Below are 19,546 nucleotides of genomic sequence, written 5' to 3'. Positions count from 1 at the left end.
ATGAATTGATGGATGTCTGCTATTCTGCTAGTCTGTCTGCTAATTGATGCATACAGCTTAAATAACTTTTTGTATTTTGCCCTAATTCTACAAATCTTTGTACAATTTTTTCCTCATTATAATCTACATTGTGTCATTGCTGTCTTCAGCTGTCTCCAGGTATTTGTAAGGAGTTTAACAAAGACAAGTGCTGGATTCTGCACCTGGGATGGGGCAGCCACACGTGTATGGACGGACTGGGAAACAAGACGCTGGAGAGCAGCACTGGGGAAAGGGACCGGGGGATTCTGGTCTACGGAAAGTTGGATATGAGTCACAAGAGGGCCAACTGTGTCCTAGGGGGTATCAGACCCAGTATCACCAGCTGGGCCAAGGAGGCGGTTGTCCTGCTCTGCTCTGCATTGGAGCAGCCTCACCTCAAGTGCTGGGGGCAGTTCTGGGCACCCCAATATCAGAAAGAGTATAAAGCTATTAGGGAACATCCAAAGGAGAGCTATAAAGATGGTGAAGGGTCTTGAGAAGAAGTCCTGCGAGGAGTGGCTGAGGTCACTTGGCTTGTCCAGCCTGAAGGAGAGGTGGCTGAGAGGTGTTGTCATTTAGGAATGGTACTCCCCAATTTATTGCTTCCACTGAAATGCCCTAAGAGCAATTTACTGGAAACACCAATGAGTTTAGAAAACAAGTACTAACAGCAACAATACTTCTGACAGAGGAAATCAGCAATCCACACAGAAACCCCCCAATAGTAGACAATACCTGACTGCTCCCTCCACAGCACTTACTCAACTGGACTTCAGTGATCCTTTTGGGTCCCTCCCAACTTAGGATACTCTACAATGTTATGATTTCTGAACTGACCTCTTGGCACAGTGCTTTTATCAAAGCTTGTGCTGCCTACATGTTTTAAAGCCAGAATACCACTAAAACTATAATATATATATGTATGCTTGTGACTATGAATATAGACAATATCTATGTATTAAGCTGTATTGAACTAACACTAAAACATCTCTTTGTGTTACAACCAGGATTTCTTTGGGACTCGCTGTCTAATCACAACTTTGACTTGGCCTTGATCTTTTTTCAGCTATGCATCTACACCATTTATTTTCTGCATAGACATTGACATGCTAAAGGACCATGCAAAGGTCAGAGGGTTGGCTGCACTTTCACCACCCAAAATCTATAACTGTGCACATGGAAATCCCCGGCTTATCTGTAGGCACTTGTTTGTCAAATTCTAGGAGGGTAAAATTTGAACAAGATCTTGGGAAGTTCATAAGAAGGACAGAATGTTAATTTATGTTTGCTTATTTAGCTATGGGAACCTGAGCAATGGAACGGAAGAGTTTGAAAACATCCGCTGAAGTGTGAGTAGAAAAATTGTGTTTCACCAATAATACTGGCCAGTGAAAAAAAACGTGAGTGGCATCTTGAGGGAAGGCTAAGGGCCATGCTCAGTTTGCAGAGAATCATGTTTAAACCTGAAACAGAAAATTGTGAACCACATAGTGCTGAATATTCAGAATAATTCTCTTAGTAACAGTAGCAGCAGTTATTTTAGCTTTCCCCCAGATTATACTTATGTCACTTGTAACATGATGGGAAGGAACAGACTAATCAACTAGAGTATGTCCAATCAGCTAAGTACTACGTAGGTCATTGCTCTACAGGTCCTGGGTTAAACACTACCCTTATCCTGGGCTTCTCTCACTTGTGCAGAGGATTGTAACTTAAACAGGAAAGCAAGATTTCCTTACCATTTGGAATTCTTACCTCAGTGTATGCTCTCTCTGCTATAGCTAATCCAGTTAGCTTGAGTCACAGGAAAGCATTTCTGGGGACTTTAGAGGATTATTGCCTTAGCATGGAAGTGTTCAAAAGACTTTTAGATGAGGCAGAGGGACATGGTTCAGTGGTGGGTTTGGCACTGCTGGGGGATCAGTTGGATGCAATGGTATTTGAAACCTAAACAATTCTGTGATTCCACCTGCACAAATGACAAGAATTCGGAACTTCTACAGAACAAGCAAATTGGAAAGGATGATAGTGTGAGAAAGGAATCAATGCTGTTTATATTGAGTTTGTATTGCAGGTACAATCAAGACGTATGTTGTGACACTGGTATGGTACTTGACAAAATACAATTCAAGAGCCTTTATTTCATGGGAGATGGCAAAATTGTTGAGATCATTCTTGTTTTGTTTCCATAAGAAAAAAACATAATTGGGAAAAAATGACATGTCCGCTAGATGATGAGTTCTGTTTTGCTTGAGGAAATTAAATGCAGTATCAGATAAGGGCTAGCGCAATACTTTTCCTCAGTTTTCAGCTTGGTCATATGGGAACTTTTATCCAGTAGAGTGCACGGATGCCTGGAAATACCTGGAAATATATGCCTACTGCTACTGAAAGTTCAGCTGTTCTTGTTGTGTGGGAAGGACTTACCAGGACCTATGTGTTGGTGGAAACTTGGAGAACAACAAACTGAGGAGTGAGGGAAATAGGAGGTTTAGGCTGTAATTGGAAAAGATAGGAAACAATGGAAGAGAGGGGCAAACCCAGCATTGAATAAATGAAGATTTCTGCAGAAATAATACCCAAATGAAATAATGAAGAGTAGAATAAATAACATCTATCTGCAGCCTTCTGGAAACAAGCTGCTACCACACCTGATCTGCATTTCTTTCAGCTCTGAAAACACTAAGCAAAAAAAAAGTAGGTAAAAAGGTAGGATTCTGAGATCAAGACCACAACTTATGCTGTCTAGTGTCTGAGCCACTGACATCTGTGATCTTCTTTCTTCATTTTGTCATATTGTAACTTTGATGCCCAATTTGGAATTTTCTAAGGATGGTCTAAACCAGTACTAGATCTTCAGGATAGAGACAGAGGTTTTTCCAATTTTTAGTGCTTTGTTTATCTGCCTAAATAATTTTAAAGGCCTTCCCCAAGTAACTAAATATTTTGTTTCTTATATTGTCCCCATTATGATTTGAGGATTAATTTTAGGGTTGTTCATCATGTGTCATCTGAATATACCTGTTGAGAAATTCATTCATTCTCCAGAAATCAGGTCAGTGGGAGTCTTCTGGCCCAGGGTGTGCAAGGACACTGTCCTTGCTGCCAGCATGGAATGTGACCCACCAGCGTGACCAGGGGAACTTCAGCGTGTTCCATTATTTCCTGGCTACTCTGTCAGCCCCATATATCTGCCAGCAGCTCAGAAATTGGCATGAATCTGTGCCTGGTTGTGAACTGAAAGAACTGTAAAGGCACCCCTGCAGCCCTCATTTCTGCACTGCAAAGCCTACCCAACTGTAACTAAGAACCATAGCCACGTTATGGAAAATGCATAGTCTTTCCTATATGGTTCTTGAGGTGTTTAAGGAAATGTTAATGAATACATGCTGTGCACTTATACAAAGCAGGAGATACTACACCATGTTGCCCAAATAAGGGAATCATGCCATAATGTAGTATGGGCCAAAAGCCACAGAATGGATTCATACCAAAAATTAAGACTATTGCATGGGACTTGTTCTCAGCCTTGCACACTAAATCCCCAAAGTGTGGTCTTCTGTTTGAACAGTAGATACACACTGTTACAGTTTTGGAGACAAGCAAGTGACAGGCACACAACGGGGTTAGTGCAGCAACAGCTTAAGTTTATTATGGGGCAGGTCCTTTTATAGGGCTTTCAAATTTCCCTCACTTACAGACATGATTGGTTATGGGTCTCAACTCCACCTAGCTCACTGGCTAATGATATGGGAGCACCTGTGCTTCAAAGGGGTTGGCTGAAGTCCTCTGTTTGGGTTTGAATCTGACCTATCATTATTATGTCCAGAGACTTGTTTACTTCAAGCTAGGCTAGTCAAACTGGTATCTGTTAAGACAAATTATCTGTGCAGCTTATAGACCCACTATAGCTGTCACACACACTGCCTAAAAAAAACCTGTTATGTTGGAGACTGTACTATTTATTTTTAAAAATAAAGTGATGTGTATATATATTATATTTATATAATATAATAACATATTATTATATTGTTATATTATATATTATATTATTATATATTATAATATATAATATATTATTATAATAATATATCATTATATAATAATATATAATATAATAATGTATTATATATATTTATTATATATAAATAAAATCATTGCAGACAGTTGACCAAGGTATCATTTAAGTAGTGCAATACAGCTTACATATAAGGAATGAGTAGAGAACATTTTCTAATATATCTTCAAAACAGGTGAATGTACCAGTGTTGTAATATGCACAACAACAACAACAACAACAACAAAGGTGACATCCTGCTGTTAAGCCCCAAGCTCACTGATATTAGCTAAAGGATGTCACCAGACATTGACGTTCCAAGGTGAAGGTGACATGGTGGTGTCAGTCAAATGTTGGACTCAATGATCTTGGAGGTCTTTTCCAACCATAATGATTCCATGACTCAGTAGTATCAGGTAGAATTCATTTCAAACCCTGTATTGGGATTAAGATTCTTGAAACAGTAATCGAGCCATAAAGAAATCTCTGCCTTTTTTCTTTTGAAGGATAATTGTCCAAACTTTTTTTCATCATCAGTATTGCTTATCTTAGTAACTCTGCAGGCTAGGTGTTCATTGCTTATCAAAAATAGATTTTATCCGTAATGTATTTAAGCATCTTTCTTCTTTTTTTTTTTTTTTTTTTTCAACACAGTACAGTAAAGTGAATGTCTAAATGTTTATTGTGCATCTTTATGGCCCAGGTTCTGAGTTCTATTGACTAAAATGTGGGCATCAAGGAGAAGACTGAGGAGAGACCTCATCACAGTTTACAACTTCCTCAAATCAAGGGGAAGTGGAGGAGCAGCACCTATCTCTTGACTCTGGTGATTGGTGAGACGACCTGAGGGAATAGCATGAAGCTGTGTCAGGGAGGGTTTAGGCTGGATGTTAGAAAGTTTTCTTTTCCCTGAAGTTGTGCCCCCATGATTCTAATTCTCTACAATACAGTGTAACCAGCAATTTGTCTTCAGTGTTGAATTTCTATAACTGCTGGTATGTAGAAAAGAAAATGCTCTGTTCTGATGAGACTTACAAAGGATTATGAATTTGAGAGCTAATAATTGATATTATATACCAGAATCACACTCCAAGCTGAAACAAGCTGAAACAATCACACTCAAAGCTGAAAGAGTGCCATGTACAAGATTTTTACTGTTAAATTTTTTTTAATTATTTTACCCACTGATGATGTAAGTTAAGTTACTAGTAACAGTGTGGCTTATTCAGTTAATCTATTGTCAGATTTAGGAGTTATAATAAACTATCCCAGACCATCAATAGGCTGAAAATAAGGGAGATCTTAGAACAAGTGGGATTACCAGTTGTATGACACCATTGTATGATGTATGGTTCCAAAAGGTTAAAAATGTTCTGCAGAATTCTCAGTGATCTAAAGAATAGATTATTTTCAGTTGGGCATGTATGTCTACTTGCCTGTGTTAGAGGATTCCAGACACATGCTTTAGATGTTTCTCCCTGAATAGAATAAAACAAGGAGTCTTTACACATCAACTAACAGTCTCACAGAAACCTGCTGCTTTAACTTTTTGTGTCTATTTCTTCGTTTAAGGAAGCTTAAGTAGGATTATGGTGAAATTTGTGAATGGTGTTGTGAAGAGGAATAGCAAAACCTTCTAATATGTGGGTATACAGAACTTTAAAGAAAGAGAGTTCATCAGCAATAAATTAGACAATGTTTCTTAATTTTCACTTTTTTTGTAATCATTAATGGCAAATTATGGCTTGTAAAAAATTTGCAGAAGGAAAATATTTGAAACTGTTTTCTTATACTTGTTTTTTGAATTTTTTAAAATTCAAAACCAGTCTGTCATGTCTGTTTGCCACAGTTTTTGTAACTTTTGAAAGTAATGCTTTAAAATTAAATATCAACTGCTAAGCTGTGGTAATACAAACTGTCAGTTCTCTGCACAAAGAGCACTCTAAAACTTTTCAAGAATTGTGAGCTATATTAATAGCTGGCTTAGTTCATTTTAAACCACTTTGATTTTATTTATGGCTGTAAAACTCTGAGAACTAGGTGAATGGGATGGGAGTTATTTCTCTTTTAGCTAGTTCAATAGTAATTTTCTAATTTTGTGTTGTGTTTGAAGACTTGAAATTCTCAAGTAATAGACAATTTGATCATCTAAATTGTAACCCAGAACATACAATTTTTCCCAAAAAAATGTATGTGCGCATTTTTTTTTTTTTTTTTTTTTGGAATCAGGGTTTAGATGCCTCAAACAGGAGCTACAGCAGCCTATCTCTAGTTTATGGTGTTAAAACAATTAGCTGGTACTGCCAATGGAGTTTATTGAAAAAATTATTTCAGGTTTAATTTGGAGATTTCATTTTGCTTTTTGATTATGATGGATGATAATATGAGGAAAATCATAAAATCAAAACAAGGTTGTCACTTGGGGCTAGCATGAATGTGGAATGGGGCATCAAGGTTCTTTTTTGGACAAAAAAATTGCTGTAGCAAAAGCAATTTTTTAAAGTGATTAAGGAGTTTTACATTAATGTGCCATATAGTGAACAGTCAGCAGCTGCATAGTCAATAGGTTTCAAATGCACAAGAGGGACATGGACGTGTTGGAGCAAGTGGAGGAGGCTACAAAGATGGTCAGAGGGATGGAGCACCTCTGCTATGAGGAAAGGCTGAGAGAGTTGGGAGTGTTCAGCTTGAAAAAACAAGGTTCCAGGGTGATCTAATTGCAGCCTGACAATACCTGAAGGGAGCCTATAGGAAAGATGGAGAGGGACTTTAGACAACAGAGTGATTGACAAGAGGGAATGGCTTCCCACTGACAGAGAGGACGTTTAGATTGGTTATTAGGAAGAAATTCTGCCTTGTGAGGGTGGTGAGGCTCTGACACAGGTTGCCCAGAGAAGCTGTGGCTGCCTCATCCCTGGAAGTGTTCAGGGCTTAGAGCAACCAGGTCTAGTGGAAGGTGTCCCTGCCCATGGCCTGGTTTGGAACCAGAGGATCTTTAAGGTCTCTTCCAGGGCATTCTGTGATACTTTGAATTTCTAGAATGTGCCCTCTGAGGGACAGCATTAAAGAGCAGGTTTCTGTAAACAGCTACTTCTAGTCATACTATGGATTAGGTGTAAGGAAGGGATTGAAAAGTTAGAGCTCATTCTATGTTGTCTGGAATCACTGGTTTTCAAAGATGACTCTATGTTTGAGAATATTAATGCCAATCTGTCAAAAACCCTGTAGCAAACATGTTTCAGTTTAGTAAAAAAACTAAGTGATAAAACCATCAGAATTCTTTCCTGTGGAGTACTCGAAATCGAACAAAAAAGGTGGTTGTTTTGTTAATTTGGGGTTTTGTTTGCTTGGGTTTTGGTGGAAAACTGATGGCAGAGGCAATTAGCATTTCTTTATTGTGAGAAATATCAATATTGTCATTTTGAGAAGCAATATGTCATCTTGAATAATTAATTAGATGATGTTGAGTCTTTCATGTCAGTATTGCACTTAGACAGTATTGTGTGGGTATGATGACCTACCCTTGAGGGGAAGGACATACCTGAGGTTCATAAATGTTCATTGGTCAAAAGGAATGACAAAAGTCTGAGGGTCAGAAAACAGAAAGTTTTATTAGTGAATTACACACTTGGCATGAAAAGTCTGTTAGTCCTTGACGTAGTATGTAAGCACGCAGAAGTGGGGTTTGGCTAAAAGGGTAGGGTGAAAGAAAAGAGGAGAATTAAAGAGGGAGGGAGGGAGGGAGGGAGGGAGGGAGGGAGGGAGGGAGGGAGGAAGGAAGGAAGGAAGGAAGGAAGGAAGGAAGGAAGGAAGGAAGGAAGGAAGGAAGGAAGGAAGGAAGGAAGGAAGGAAGGAAGGAAGGAAGGAAGGAAATGGCTTGGAGGGTTTTGGGGGTCTTTGGTGGTGGTGTGAATTCCACCCCATAGTCTATGCCCATTCTTGCCCCTATGCCACACTCTGTGTGGTTCTTTTTCATGGAAAAGTGCTGCCCTATCTCCACCTTGGCCCCTTTTTCCAGTATTACTGAAGGAAGTTGAAGGAAGTATCAGTTTCAGTGCTAAATCAGTAGTGAGGGTTCAAGTATTGCCAGAATACCAGCTGCTGTTTGGGATTTTGTCACATTCTTCTGCATGCTGATTTCTTCCTCAGAGCAGCAAAGCTTCATGAAAGAGTGTGCTGCCTTGAAAGTCTTGTGCATCTACCCATGATAGCATGATGACCTCAGCCATTCTCAACAAGTGAGGCTGTAATATCTTGTAGTGTCCTCTCAGGTGAGCTCCTAAATGAGGTAAGCTGAGCATTTCCTTCAGGAACAGCAACTCCAGTTGCAATGGAGTTTTACATTTTACATTGTCCATTTTACATGGACATGAGAGAACTGTCTTTCTCATCTAGGACCAAGCCGAATGTAATTTAGCTGCACAATTGGTAAGCAGAATTGATGCATTTTTGTTTAAATGCTGGTGTTTCCAGTCAGCCAGTGCTAGCCAATGCTGGCATTGAACATTCAGCTGTTGACCTCCCAGTGAATTGCTGCACACTAATTGTGTCCTCCTTCAGCATTACCTCCTGAGATGACCCACCATCATTCTTCCCATAATTAGCTTCTAAACATTATTTTCATCTCTATGCTAATGTGAGTAAAGTGTATAAATTTGCACCCGTTGATTTCTGACAATAATGAAGCTTTTCCAGTAATATTTCTAACTTCAACTTTCATCTTGTTTTCCATGCAGCATTACACAAGGGTTTTTGGCAGCATCATATCTCAAAGGCTTCAGTTTTCTTTCAGCAGAATTAGCTTTTCACAGTTTCTGCCTGGAGTTTGCTGTGGAAGTGATGGAGTTTTTCACCAATCAGGTTTTCAAATAATTCACAATGTAGTTATTTGCAGATGATGTTAAGGCAGATGTAAAAATTGCTGAATTTCTGGGTTCAGCTCCTGTAAATCCGTATTACCTTGATTAAGCCAATCTTTAATTTCTTGGCAATGATCTCCTTTATTAAACCTGTGTGATCCTATGTAAGTGAATTCAGCTATTGCATATGAATTTGCCATTAATTATAAATTTGCCATTAATTATGAATTTGCCATTAATTATAAATTTTTCCTGCTGGTGTTAATGATTTAATTTAATCTGATGGGGGTCAGCCATTCATGAGAGTAGAACTTTGGCGAAAGTACATTGTTTTACCTGTGTTAAAACACTACCTAGGCAAGGAGACCAGAGGTAATACCCAAGAACTCTAAGGAAATGCTCTGTTGGTTGCTCCAGTTGTCAGGATATGGGATGTTGGATTGTGAGTGATTTTGCACTTTGTGTAATTTTAGGCAATATATATATTTTTTTTAGTTGATTTCTTCTTGGAACATCTTCCATATGCTAGAATATTTAAAGTGTCTTTTTAAATAGTGACTGGCAATCTGCAAATCACCATTTTAGCAGCAATGAGGTCATATGCTACTAAAATACTGCTTATACTAGGACACTGAGATGAATTGAAAGCAGCACAGCTAAAAATTGAAGGCAACAGGTGTTTTATTAGATTGCAGATATTGGCTTTTTTAACATCTGTAGAATAACTGATACTTCATCCTAAAACTTTTTGAAAATTTGCATGTTTTCACTACTGAATATCAGTAAGTTCCAGTGTTCCTAATTTAGAGTATATTTCTTTTAGGTGTTTTTGACTAATAAAACATGATATCCTCTTCTAGCATGTCACCAGTTTCATAATGTGATGCAGGACTGAAAGAATTTTGGTTGGATATCAGGAACCTGATTACTAAGAGGATTCTGAAAAAGGAACAGGGCAGGCTGTGCTCCTACACACACACATACACAAAAAAAAAAAAAAAGCCAACAAAAAACACCCTGGAGTTATTAGCATTCTTATAATTTTCACAGGGATGACTGTATGGTGTATGTGCAGTCTGTCAGGAAGAAGTTTTTTTTTTGTGTTGCAAGAAATTGAAGAGTAATTTGTTTTGGTGCAATTATTTTAATCACCTATCTAGTGAGTAAGAATAGTGATATTTATCTCTACCCAAATGCCCCAGGCTATTAATTTGAGCAAGTCAATGAAGTGAAGCATCCTAGACTTCAATTTCACCATTGTTTAAAATTGAGATCTTCCCTAGTTTCCTCTTATAAAGTAATTTAAAGAAGTTTTTAAAATATGCTGTTTGAGTCCATGTTGTTGAGAGTTTTAGCACGATCATCCCAAGAATAGATAGTTGATGAGGCAATTACAGTCAAATCATTCATCCTGGTGCTTCAGATTTCATCTTGTGTATGCAGAATGCTATAATAGTCTCACATTTTAAAAATACGCCACCTATCATAAAGTAGTAATTTCAGGTGACTAATCATTGTGTATAGCACAGAGCTGATATTTAAATGCACATCAGGGGCCTTTTAGTTTGTGCCATTTTAGATCTTAGCCACAATTCAGAGGCAGCACACATCACAGTAGTGTGTAACTGTGTCTAGTTCTGGGTTTCTCAGGACAAGAAAGACATGGAACTTCTGGAGATGGTCCAGTAGAGGCCACAAAGATGATGAGAGTTCTGGAGCATCTCTTAGGAGGAGAGACTGTGGGAGCTGGGCCTGTTTAATCTGGAGAAGACATGAGATGAGATGAGATGAGATGAGATGAGATGAGATGAGATGAGATGAGATGAGATGAGATGAGATGATATGAGATGATGAGATTGAGATGAGATGAGATGAGATGAGATGAGATGAGATGATGAGATGAGATCTCAATAATCCATACAGTATTTCCAGGGAGGGTGACAAGAAGGTGGTGCCAGGCTCTTGTCAGTGGTGCCCAGTGATAGGACAAGGAGCAATGGCCATAAACTGCACAAGAAGTTTCACCCAAACATGAGGAAGAACTTTTTCCATGGAGGGGGGAAGAGCACTGGAATAGGCAGCCCAAGAGTTTTGTGAAGTTTCCCTCTCTGGAGACATTCCAACCCACCTGGATGCATTCCTGCTTCACCTGCTCCAGGTGATCCTGCCTTGGCAGGAGGGGTTGGACAGGGTGATGTCCAGAGGTCACTTCCAAGGCTAAAAGCTCTGTGATTCCATGTGTCTGTGAATAATACAGATTTAACTAGAAACAGGGAAATTCAAAAAAGCATGGATACAGTGGCTACAACACATAAGATGATGATCTACTTAATTAGCAAGTGCACATGCTATTTAAAGTGAGTGCAACTGAAGTGTCAGTCTGGAAATGTGGAGTGTCAGAGCCATCTGGAAAAAAGCACCCTGCCCTATTCAGACATCATTTATGTCCAAGACCCTTGCTGTCATGGCTACTGGAAATGTTGCCTCTCTTAAGATTTCATGTAGAGAGCCTTTCTTAGTCTTTACTGTAATGGCATGTAACAAAGGTACGAATACCATCTGAATACCATTTGTCCACACAAATCAATACCTTATGATTTGGGGAAAACCCTGGCTCCATGAAAACTGATGCAGAATATTTTTTGTGGCTCCACTGGAGCCAGGATTTTCTGTATCTTCCAACACTTTCACAGTAATTGGATGTGGAACTGGACATCAATACTAACTGCTGATAATATTGAACTGTAGAATGTTATTTGCAATAAGGGTTGCAATTAGAGGTAAATCTGTCTTCTGCTCCTTCCAAAGGTGACATTTAGTGAGGAACCCTCAATCTTTTCAGAAACACTTTGAGAGAAGAGAAAATGGTCATTGTAGTCATAGGTGTAGTCCAGCTTTCCACCAACTGTTTGGGCCAGAGCTCTGAAATGCCACTGCAGTTAAAGGCAGCCTCAAGGGATACCTAAATAATGGTGCAGCTGTCCGATGCCTTCCCAGGTAATTCCTGGGGTAAAGGTAGTGTGGGTAGGATATTTTTGCAGTTCAGTAATTTTGAAGTATAAAAAAGGTCTTTTGAGGCCATAAGGGCAACTGGTAGCTTCCAGAGTTTTGCCCTGGTAAGATCAGTCCTGTTCTAGGGCCAGAAGGTGAGAGAGTGAGGAAGGATGAAAATTTTACTTGAGCCCTTCATGTCTTTATTTGTCCAGCAACCTCTCTATATCTCAGCTGAGTCAAGGGAATCTAGGAATGTGTCTATACAGATCTGGGTTAGATAAGCTCTTTCCATTAGGAATTTAAAGATGAACTATACCTTCACATACATTTTGAAGGAGACCCCCTTTTCAAGCACAAAACAATAAAGATATTCTGTAAAATCATTTTGTAATTGTTCTCCATTTTTCTCCACTCGTTCCAATGACAGTGGTAGTACTCAAAGAAGTCATGTAGGTAGTACATGTGCATGACAGGGATTAAACCTTTATTTTCTGACAACAGAAAATAAAACTTTAAATGGAAGAAATTAATATCTTGTAATACATCAAGATTTATCTATTAAATTGCTTGCCAGTAGTTTGACAAAAATAAAATCTATCTGAAATCACACTAGGAAATCCTCTGAGTTCAGTCAAATCTCTGAGTCAGCTTCATTTATCACCGCCATCACCAGCTGGTCTATAAATACATCTGCTTTTATAGCCTGCACATTCTGAGATTTGCCTGTTATCTCCTCAGAAGAGAAGGGCTAGTGGCTTCTCTTAAACAAGCCTGGCTTAGTCAAAGCCAACACAAACGTAAGCCTAAGAGGACAAGCCCATCAGTTGTTGTTAGCTTTGATAGTCACTGCTATCATTTGAGAGTGTGCTTGTAGCCAGTCCAAGTTGGCAGTGTCAGCCCAAGCTGATTGGAGCTGCAGACATTTTTGCTGACTGGAGTCATGCTATCTTTGCCAGTTTGCTGGAATAGACACAGACACTGATTGGGTCATGCTGAAAACATTCCTGTCCTATGAAGCAAGTCTGTTTGTATTTCAGGTTTGCCAGGACTAATGAATTAAAAATCTTGGGATCACCACAGTTTGCTCTTTAATAATGCCTGTGACAGAAGGATTTTTTCCTCCCTGAAGTGTGACAGTATCATAATCCCTCATCCCTGGCAAGGAGAAGAAGGAAAATCAGAATTGTGGAGAAAAGTGGAAAAGGGTTATCTTTTGGGACAGCAAAGCCTATGGGAAGTGCAGGTAGCAGCATGTTGCCCTGACAGCTGTCTCAGCTTCTCAGACCTTGTCAGTTTGTTGCTATGCAGCAGGTGCAGCCTTTTCTTTTATTGAAGCTTTACTCCATAAAGGCAACGACAAGCCAAGGCAGTGGCTGGCCCTGGATTATACAAGTGCAGACACCCCGCTAAGTGAGGTAAGGCAACAGGTGTGAAAAAAATCCATAGAGCTGTAACAGCATTTAATCTGAGTTCTGCTGCAGGTTTTTTACAGGGGAACAGCAGCCAGCCAGCTCTACAGGTAATTGTTGGAAAGATGAGAGCTGCTCATTAAATCTGATTAAGTTCCAGGTTGCCCACTCACTCTCATCTCTGTCTACAGAGACACTGTTCTTCAGTCATGGAGAAAGCATGTGGGGAATTAGCAGCAGTTAGTCTGCATGTTTCATAATATCACCTTGTTCGCACACAGGCTTTTTCCATCCCTCTCTGTTCTCTGTGGTTGCTTTTTGTGATGAAGAGCTTGAGGATTTCGCAAAAAAAGGAGAGAAGGGATAAATGCAATATTAAAAAATGATAACAGAGTAAATGCTGCGTATAAGGATGACATTTCTTTTTTTCTGAATTAGAATAAAATGAAAACTTTCTTTTGTGTTTCAATAGAATTCACCATTTCTTACTGAAAGGGTATTGATTCTTGCCCTCACAGAATAGATGGTTAAAAGAGTTAATTTAAAAACATTGCACACCACAGAGTATGTGATTGGAATAAAATACCAGTCTTGTAGCAATATTGTTATGGCAATTAAAAAAACTCTAGCAGAAGGCATCCTTTTAATTTCTTAGGCTATGATGTGAAATGTGAAGTATACTCTTATGTGGAAGACCACTTGAGATAGTCAGTGTCAGAGAAAGTGCACGAACAGCACAGAACAATGAACAGCCTTGTTTTAAGGATTTGCTTATCACTTAAAATCTCTTCATTTGGAGAGGTTTTTTTCTTTACCTTATATTGGGAAGTAAGGACGGAAAATATGTTTAAGAATTTTGCATTGGTAATTCTGTTGTATTTTAAAAACAATGAGATGTCTCATGTCTCTTATTAAGTGAGGGTGGGGAAGAGATCAAGAATGCTCAGAAGGTAAAAATTATTTACTCTGATGCAATGCACTTCAAAGTAAAATATTTCAGTTGGCTCCAAGAGTCTTTTCCTGAACCTAAAACATACATGGCTGCAAGTTATTTGGCTTTTCTTTGCCTCTGCCCCACAGATAACAGTTCCATTTTTGTGGGTCTTGAATACTAGTAATGGGAAATTAAGAACAATCCCTGACATCTTTCATATACTAACAGAAAGGGACACTTTCAGCTTCAAATAAAATTCATTCAAAGTAAGGATTTTAGATTATTTGTTGTTACTGTAAGAAAAGATCATGCACTTCAAATAACAAGTAACCATATCACTTTGGTAGCTAAATATAAAGAGAGACAAAGCAAATAAACAAGAAATGCTGAAATTAATGCACTTAATGCAAATTTGATCCTCTTCCACTGATTGCATGGCAATGATGCCAGAGAAGTGTTTGACTCACTTGTACACCACCAAGGAAGATTATACTCCTGAAATAGTGTTCTGTTCTATTCTGTACTTTTTGAGACTGCCAAATAATTCAGTATGAATTAGAATGACTTGGTAGAATTTTCATGCAATACAATAGCTACTTTACTGTAAAACTGCAAGACTATTGGCTTAGGAAACTGGCTCTTGTTTTCACCAGCTAAGTGCTCTGTTGTCTGCTGACAATGAATTAGTAAATTCATTGTATTTTCTTGATGAATTTGGTTCTAATTCCCTAAGAAGTTTTTATGGTAATTTGAAAGCATAATTGTCCACATATTTGGTATTAATATAATGAGTGCTGGATAGCAGTCCAGAGTCCTAAAATAATTTCTTTATGGGCAGATCTTTTGCATACACAAAGTCCCACTGACTTCACATTCTCCACACATAGTGCTAATCAGAAGATTAATATATTTGAATTTTAGCAGCTTTGTGCTAGATAATCAAGGGGATTGTTTGCATTCAGCTATTCAATAGAGTTTAACCAAAACTGTTCATTCAAAAGATTAAATATACATTGTAGAGCTCAGAGTACACCTCCTCAGGGCACAGAGATGTTTTAATTACACTGAGATCAAAAATAGCTAATTCTTTTATTGCTCATCAATTCTTTAGTGCCATATTTTAAATGAACTAGCAGTTTTCTTAATGGACAGGGTTTCATCACAGTAAAATCACTTTTTGGAATCGATGATCTCAGAAGAAAGACAGAGGACTGAGTAAGGTCCCAACCCAGGAGCAAAATCCATGCAGACAGACCCCTACATCTGCACAGGCTTCCACTGAAGAATCACCACCAAGGTTTGGAGACCCCATGAATTTTTGGTCATGAAGTATGTGACTTGCAGGCGCAGTTGGATTGGGGGAGTATGGGTGGAAGGTAGGAGGATGAGTGCCTCCTCATTGACACCATGTGGAGTGGTGTGCACAGTTCCAATCGCAGGGCAGGCTTGGGGTCATGTTACTCTCAACTCCCCACCCCTTCTTCCTTCTTCACCTTCAGAACCAGGCAGCATTGCCACGAGTCAAGGCTTGCTGAAGGGGCAATGGCGGGGAGCAAGCAGGTGAGAAGAGAGGTGGCTTCCTTTGCCATTGTTCTTTCTAATCTATAAATAGCAAAAATAAAAGCAGTCTCTGCACGGAATTTCACTTAAATTCTTTCCAAATGGAAAAGTGAAATGGCGCTCCCTTGCCTTTGATTCTAAACATCTAGCTAGGATGGGAAAGGCAGCTGTGAGTGCATGAAAAGCATTAAAACTCATTTGTTGAATGATGTCACATGCTCTGTAATAAATATATTTTTTGTATTATTGCAGCTGGAACAAACAAGTAAAAGCATTGACTCAAGTGCCCACATGATCACCACCGCCAGGGTACCCGCTGATAAGCCGGTACGAATTGCCTTCAGCCTTAATGATTCCCCAGGTACTGTTTAATTTATGGAGTAAAACACAATGCTTTTAAATTTAAACCACAACTGCTTTTAAATTTTACATTAACTTACCAGTGCTTGCAATATCAAATGTAATGGATTATTTTTTTTCATGAGTGATAGCTTGTGATCAATTTTCCTGTCTGATAACTTTTAATGTTTCCATTAACAATTTCATTAGACTATATCCACTAGATTGACAGTTTAGATATTTACTTTCTTTCAGTAGTTTGTGGAATGCAATTAGGACTGTAATTAACTATCAAATTTACCTGCATGTGCAGTATGTCTGATTTTATGGAATTGTAAAACAGAAAAAGTAAAAGGACAAATTTGCATGAGCCTAGTGGTGGAAGAGACTTTTTCTAGGGGGAGGGTTGGAAAGTGCCACACATGCCCAGCTTGGTGAAAGGTTTCAGGAAACAGGTGCCCCACATGGCACGTTCTCTCAGACAGCAGCAGAAATTTCATTGATATTTATCCTATCAGCTCATGCTGAGGGAGTATTAATTTCCCCAAACATACCCTGTATACACATGGACCCTTTGGAGTAGACAAATATTATTGGTTTGCACCTTCAATATTATTAAGAATCAGAGAGCTGTTGCCAAACAGTGAAAGTCAAAATTAAATAAATCAAAGGGGAAGCTTAAAAGCATCCAAAAAAAGTTGGCTGTTGCTTTTGCTAAAGGTGAGTGTCTGGAGTCAGGGCTGAGATGTGTTTCTGGCATGATGTATAAGGACAACTGAAACCTATGCTGTTGAGAGCTTTATGGAACTCCTTGCATTGTAGGATAATGTGTTGGTTGGTGCCTGAGTTTTGTGTAAACAGAATCTCAGCTTGAATGCAATTTTCTATTTTAAAAATATTTTAGAATATGCATTATCTTTCCTAGCTAATTATTGTGTACTATTAATTTTCAGCTACAATACTGAAATACAATCTCATCCCCTAAGCAAGGGAATTAAAAAGCAAACATCTTCATATATTATTGAACCTAACTTTCAATTAATAAAGATAAGTGACAGGTTGGGACAAGGAATATAAAGAAACATGTGATAATCTATGTGCCCTTTTTCGTAAATTAAAATAACCTGGTAATTACATTTTTATTACAGAGAGCAGTAAGGAATCACTCGCATCTCTCAAGATACAGTCACATCGTAAATTTCTTGCAGGAATTATGGCATAAATAGGTCTTGAAGAGAGGTGTAAAAGAAAAAAGAAATCTTTACAAATTATGAAAAAAGAATGCTAATGTGAGACACTGAAAACAAGTCAGGGAAAGCTGAGACCACGGGAAAATCAAAGAGAGCAGAGTGGTTTGTGACAAGAGACGGCAGTAGGAAATAACAAGGTTGTGAATAGCTTGCAAGAAGGGGACATGAAAGGCAGGAAGCCTAACTTCCTTAACATTGCATCATATTTTATTTTATACTTTTTTATCCTGCTTATAATTTCAGCCTCTCTCTTAACATTTACAAAAATAAACTCAGTTAGAGAAAGGTAATCTTTTTCTTCTACATATTGTTAAATTGTTCCAAATGTTAAAATTTTTAAAATGTTGAATCCTTTATTGTATATGTAGAAATGTTCCTACAGTGTGCAATCCAGAATCTTCATGAGCACTGATAAAAAAAACCCAGCAACCAGTAGGGTGAGTGCCATATTCCCCTCTGCATCACATCCATTTGAGGGCTACCAAGAGGTCTAAATCAACATTATTGTTTTACCATATCATAAGAATTACAAGTTAGATATATTATGTTAGATATATTTCAAGAAGGCAAAGGAAATAAGATTTTAATAGGTGTGAAAATTTCCAGCAAACCATAGTTGAATCAAGAGAGTACAAACAAGTATTTAATACTTTTTTTTTTAAGATGAGGTACAAAAACATTCAAAAGATAGAGCTTTAGGTATTCCATAGTAGGTGGGGTTTTTTTCCCTTACTCTTTTATATTTTTTTCACCTTTCTTTTCTCATTGACGAGGATATTTGTTTTCAGTTTAAACAGGAGTTACCTGATGTGTGATAGTAAAGCATCAGCTGAAGCTCATGCACTGCTAGGATACAATAAGTTCTTGGCAAGGGCTAAGTGGTGAGGAAATCTCTCTGATTTAACCTTTTCATTGAATTCTACCTCACTTAGGCACAGTGACACATTTCACCAAGAAAGGCTGCATTCTCCTTCCGGGGGCTGTGCAACTGCTTACTAGGAGGAACTGACAGCATAACTGGATATAAAAAGAGGAAATGGAATGTTTCTTCTGGGTGACGATTATCTCACTGGCTAGGATTGTAACCAAGCAGTGGGTGTGAGGAGCAGTGAAAGGAAAAACTACTCTCAGCTTATGAGAAGAAATTACTTTGTGTTAACTGACCTACAAAACCAGAGCTGGCCTATCCTGAGTGTACAAGAAATATTGTGTCTTACATTATGTGTCAGTCAACACCTGATGACTGAAATTCTGGCCAGCTTTGTGAGGTATTTTTTATGTGATAGTAGAGTAATCAGTTCCTTAAAAGTCTCAGGAGCAGCCCATCAGCGGGTGCTATATAAGAAGACAGTTTTATTGTGTATCTCTTATTCCTGTATATGTAAATGTCTATGTTTGGCCCTTTCACTCAACTTCACTAAGACACGTTTCCCAGGGTGTGTCTGTGCACTGTACCGCAGCAGTTTGACTTAAGGTACCATTTTAAAGTAATGAATTGGAAACATACTATTTCAACCTACCTTACATCACTTGGAAACTAACGCAGCTTGAACTGAATGTGGTGTTCCAAGATTCAAATAAGTGTTCCAAAGTTGAAAATTCATTGTGATATGTCAGCATCAATTTAATGTAATTGGTGAAATTCAATATGTCCTAATTTTTATCAATCTTACAAATACATGAACTTCATGGAATTTAGACAGCTGAATTTGTTTTGTATAATAGTTCAAGGGAAGATTTATAGGTTCATCTCTCTTCACCTTGCCTCCTCAAATAAAAGCTTGAATCTAGCTGAAAAGTTCTGTTCATGGTATGTAGTAATAAATGACTGGGTCTGAAATTGTTAGGGAGTTCTTTAATTTGAAATTAGTCTACCTCTGACAGCACTTTACAGAAAAATCACTGACAACAAAGACAAAACATACATCTTCTAATAAACCTGAGAGTGGAATGGTGTCATATTTTTGCAAGCATAGCAAAATTACTTATTTTACTCTTCTTTATGCTCATTATGCTAGTGACTACAAGGATTTTTTTTTTTGCTTTTCTAGTTTATCATGCAAGATTGTTTTGCAGTGGTTGCTTCTTCAAAAGCAGCCTTCAAATTCCTACCCCACCCTCAT

At 38.3% G+C, this 19,546-nt stretch overlaps 1 protein-coding gene across 3 annotated transcripts in view; it reads left to right on the top strand.

The window, feature by feature from the left end:
- The first annotated feature begins 12,639 nt into the window (after nucleotides 1-12,639).
- The window catches only part of MAP3K7CL (MAP3K7 C-terminal like), a 31,861-nt gene continuing 24,954 nt past the window's right edge, over nucleotides 12,640-19,546 (top strand). The window contains exons 1-3 of one of the 3 annotated variants that reach the window (XM_068180710.1): nucleotides 12,640-13,346; nucleotides 15,427-15,571; nucleotides 16,087-16,195. In XM_068180710.1, coding sequence (XP_068036811.1) covers nucleotides 16,126-16,195 — 70 coding nt within the window. In that variant the 5' untranslated portion in view covers nucleotides 12,640-13,346; nucleotides 15,427-15,571; nucleotides 16,087-16,125. Of the gene's footprint in view, nucleotides 13,347-13,370; nucleotides 15,572-15,764; nucleotides 15,835-16,086; nucleotides 16,196-19,546 lie in introns of those variants that run through there. The other 2 variants (XM_068180709.1, XM_068180708.1) reach the window with 2 other exon arrangements.

This window comes from Anomalospiza imberbis, chromosome 2, assembly GCF_031753505.1.
Source record: "Anomalospiza imberbis isolate Cuckoo-Finch-1a 21T00152 chromosome 2, ASM3175350v1, whole genome shotgun sequence".
Taxonomy (NCBI): Eukaryota; Metazoa; Chordata; class Aves; order Passeriformes; family Viduidae; genus Anomalospiza; species Anomalospiza imberbis.
Note: the sequence above shows the minus strand (reverse complement) of the source record. Positions and strands in the feature narration are given on the sequence as shown.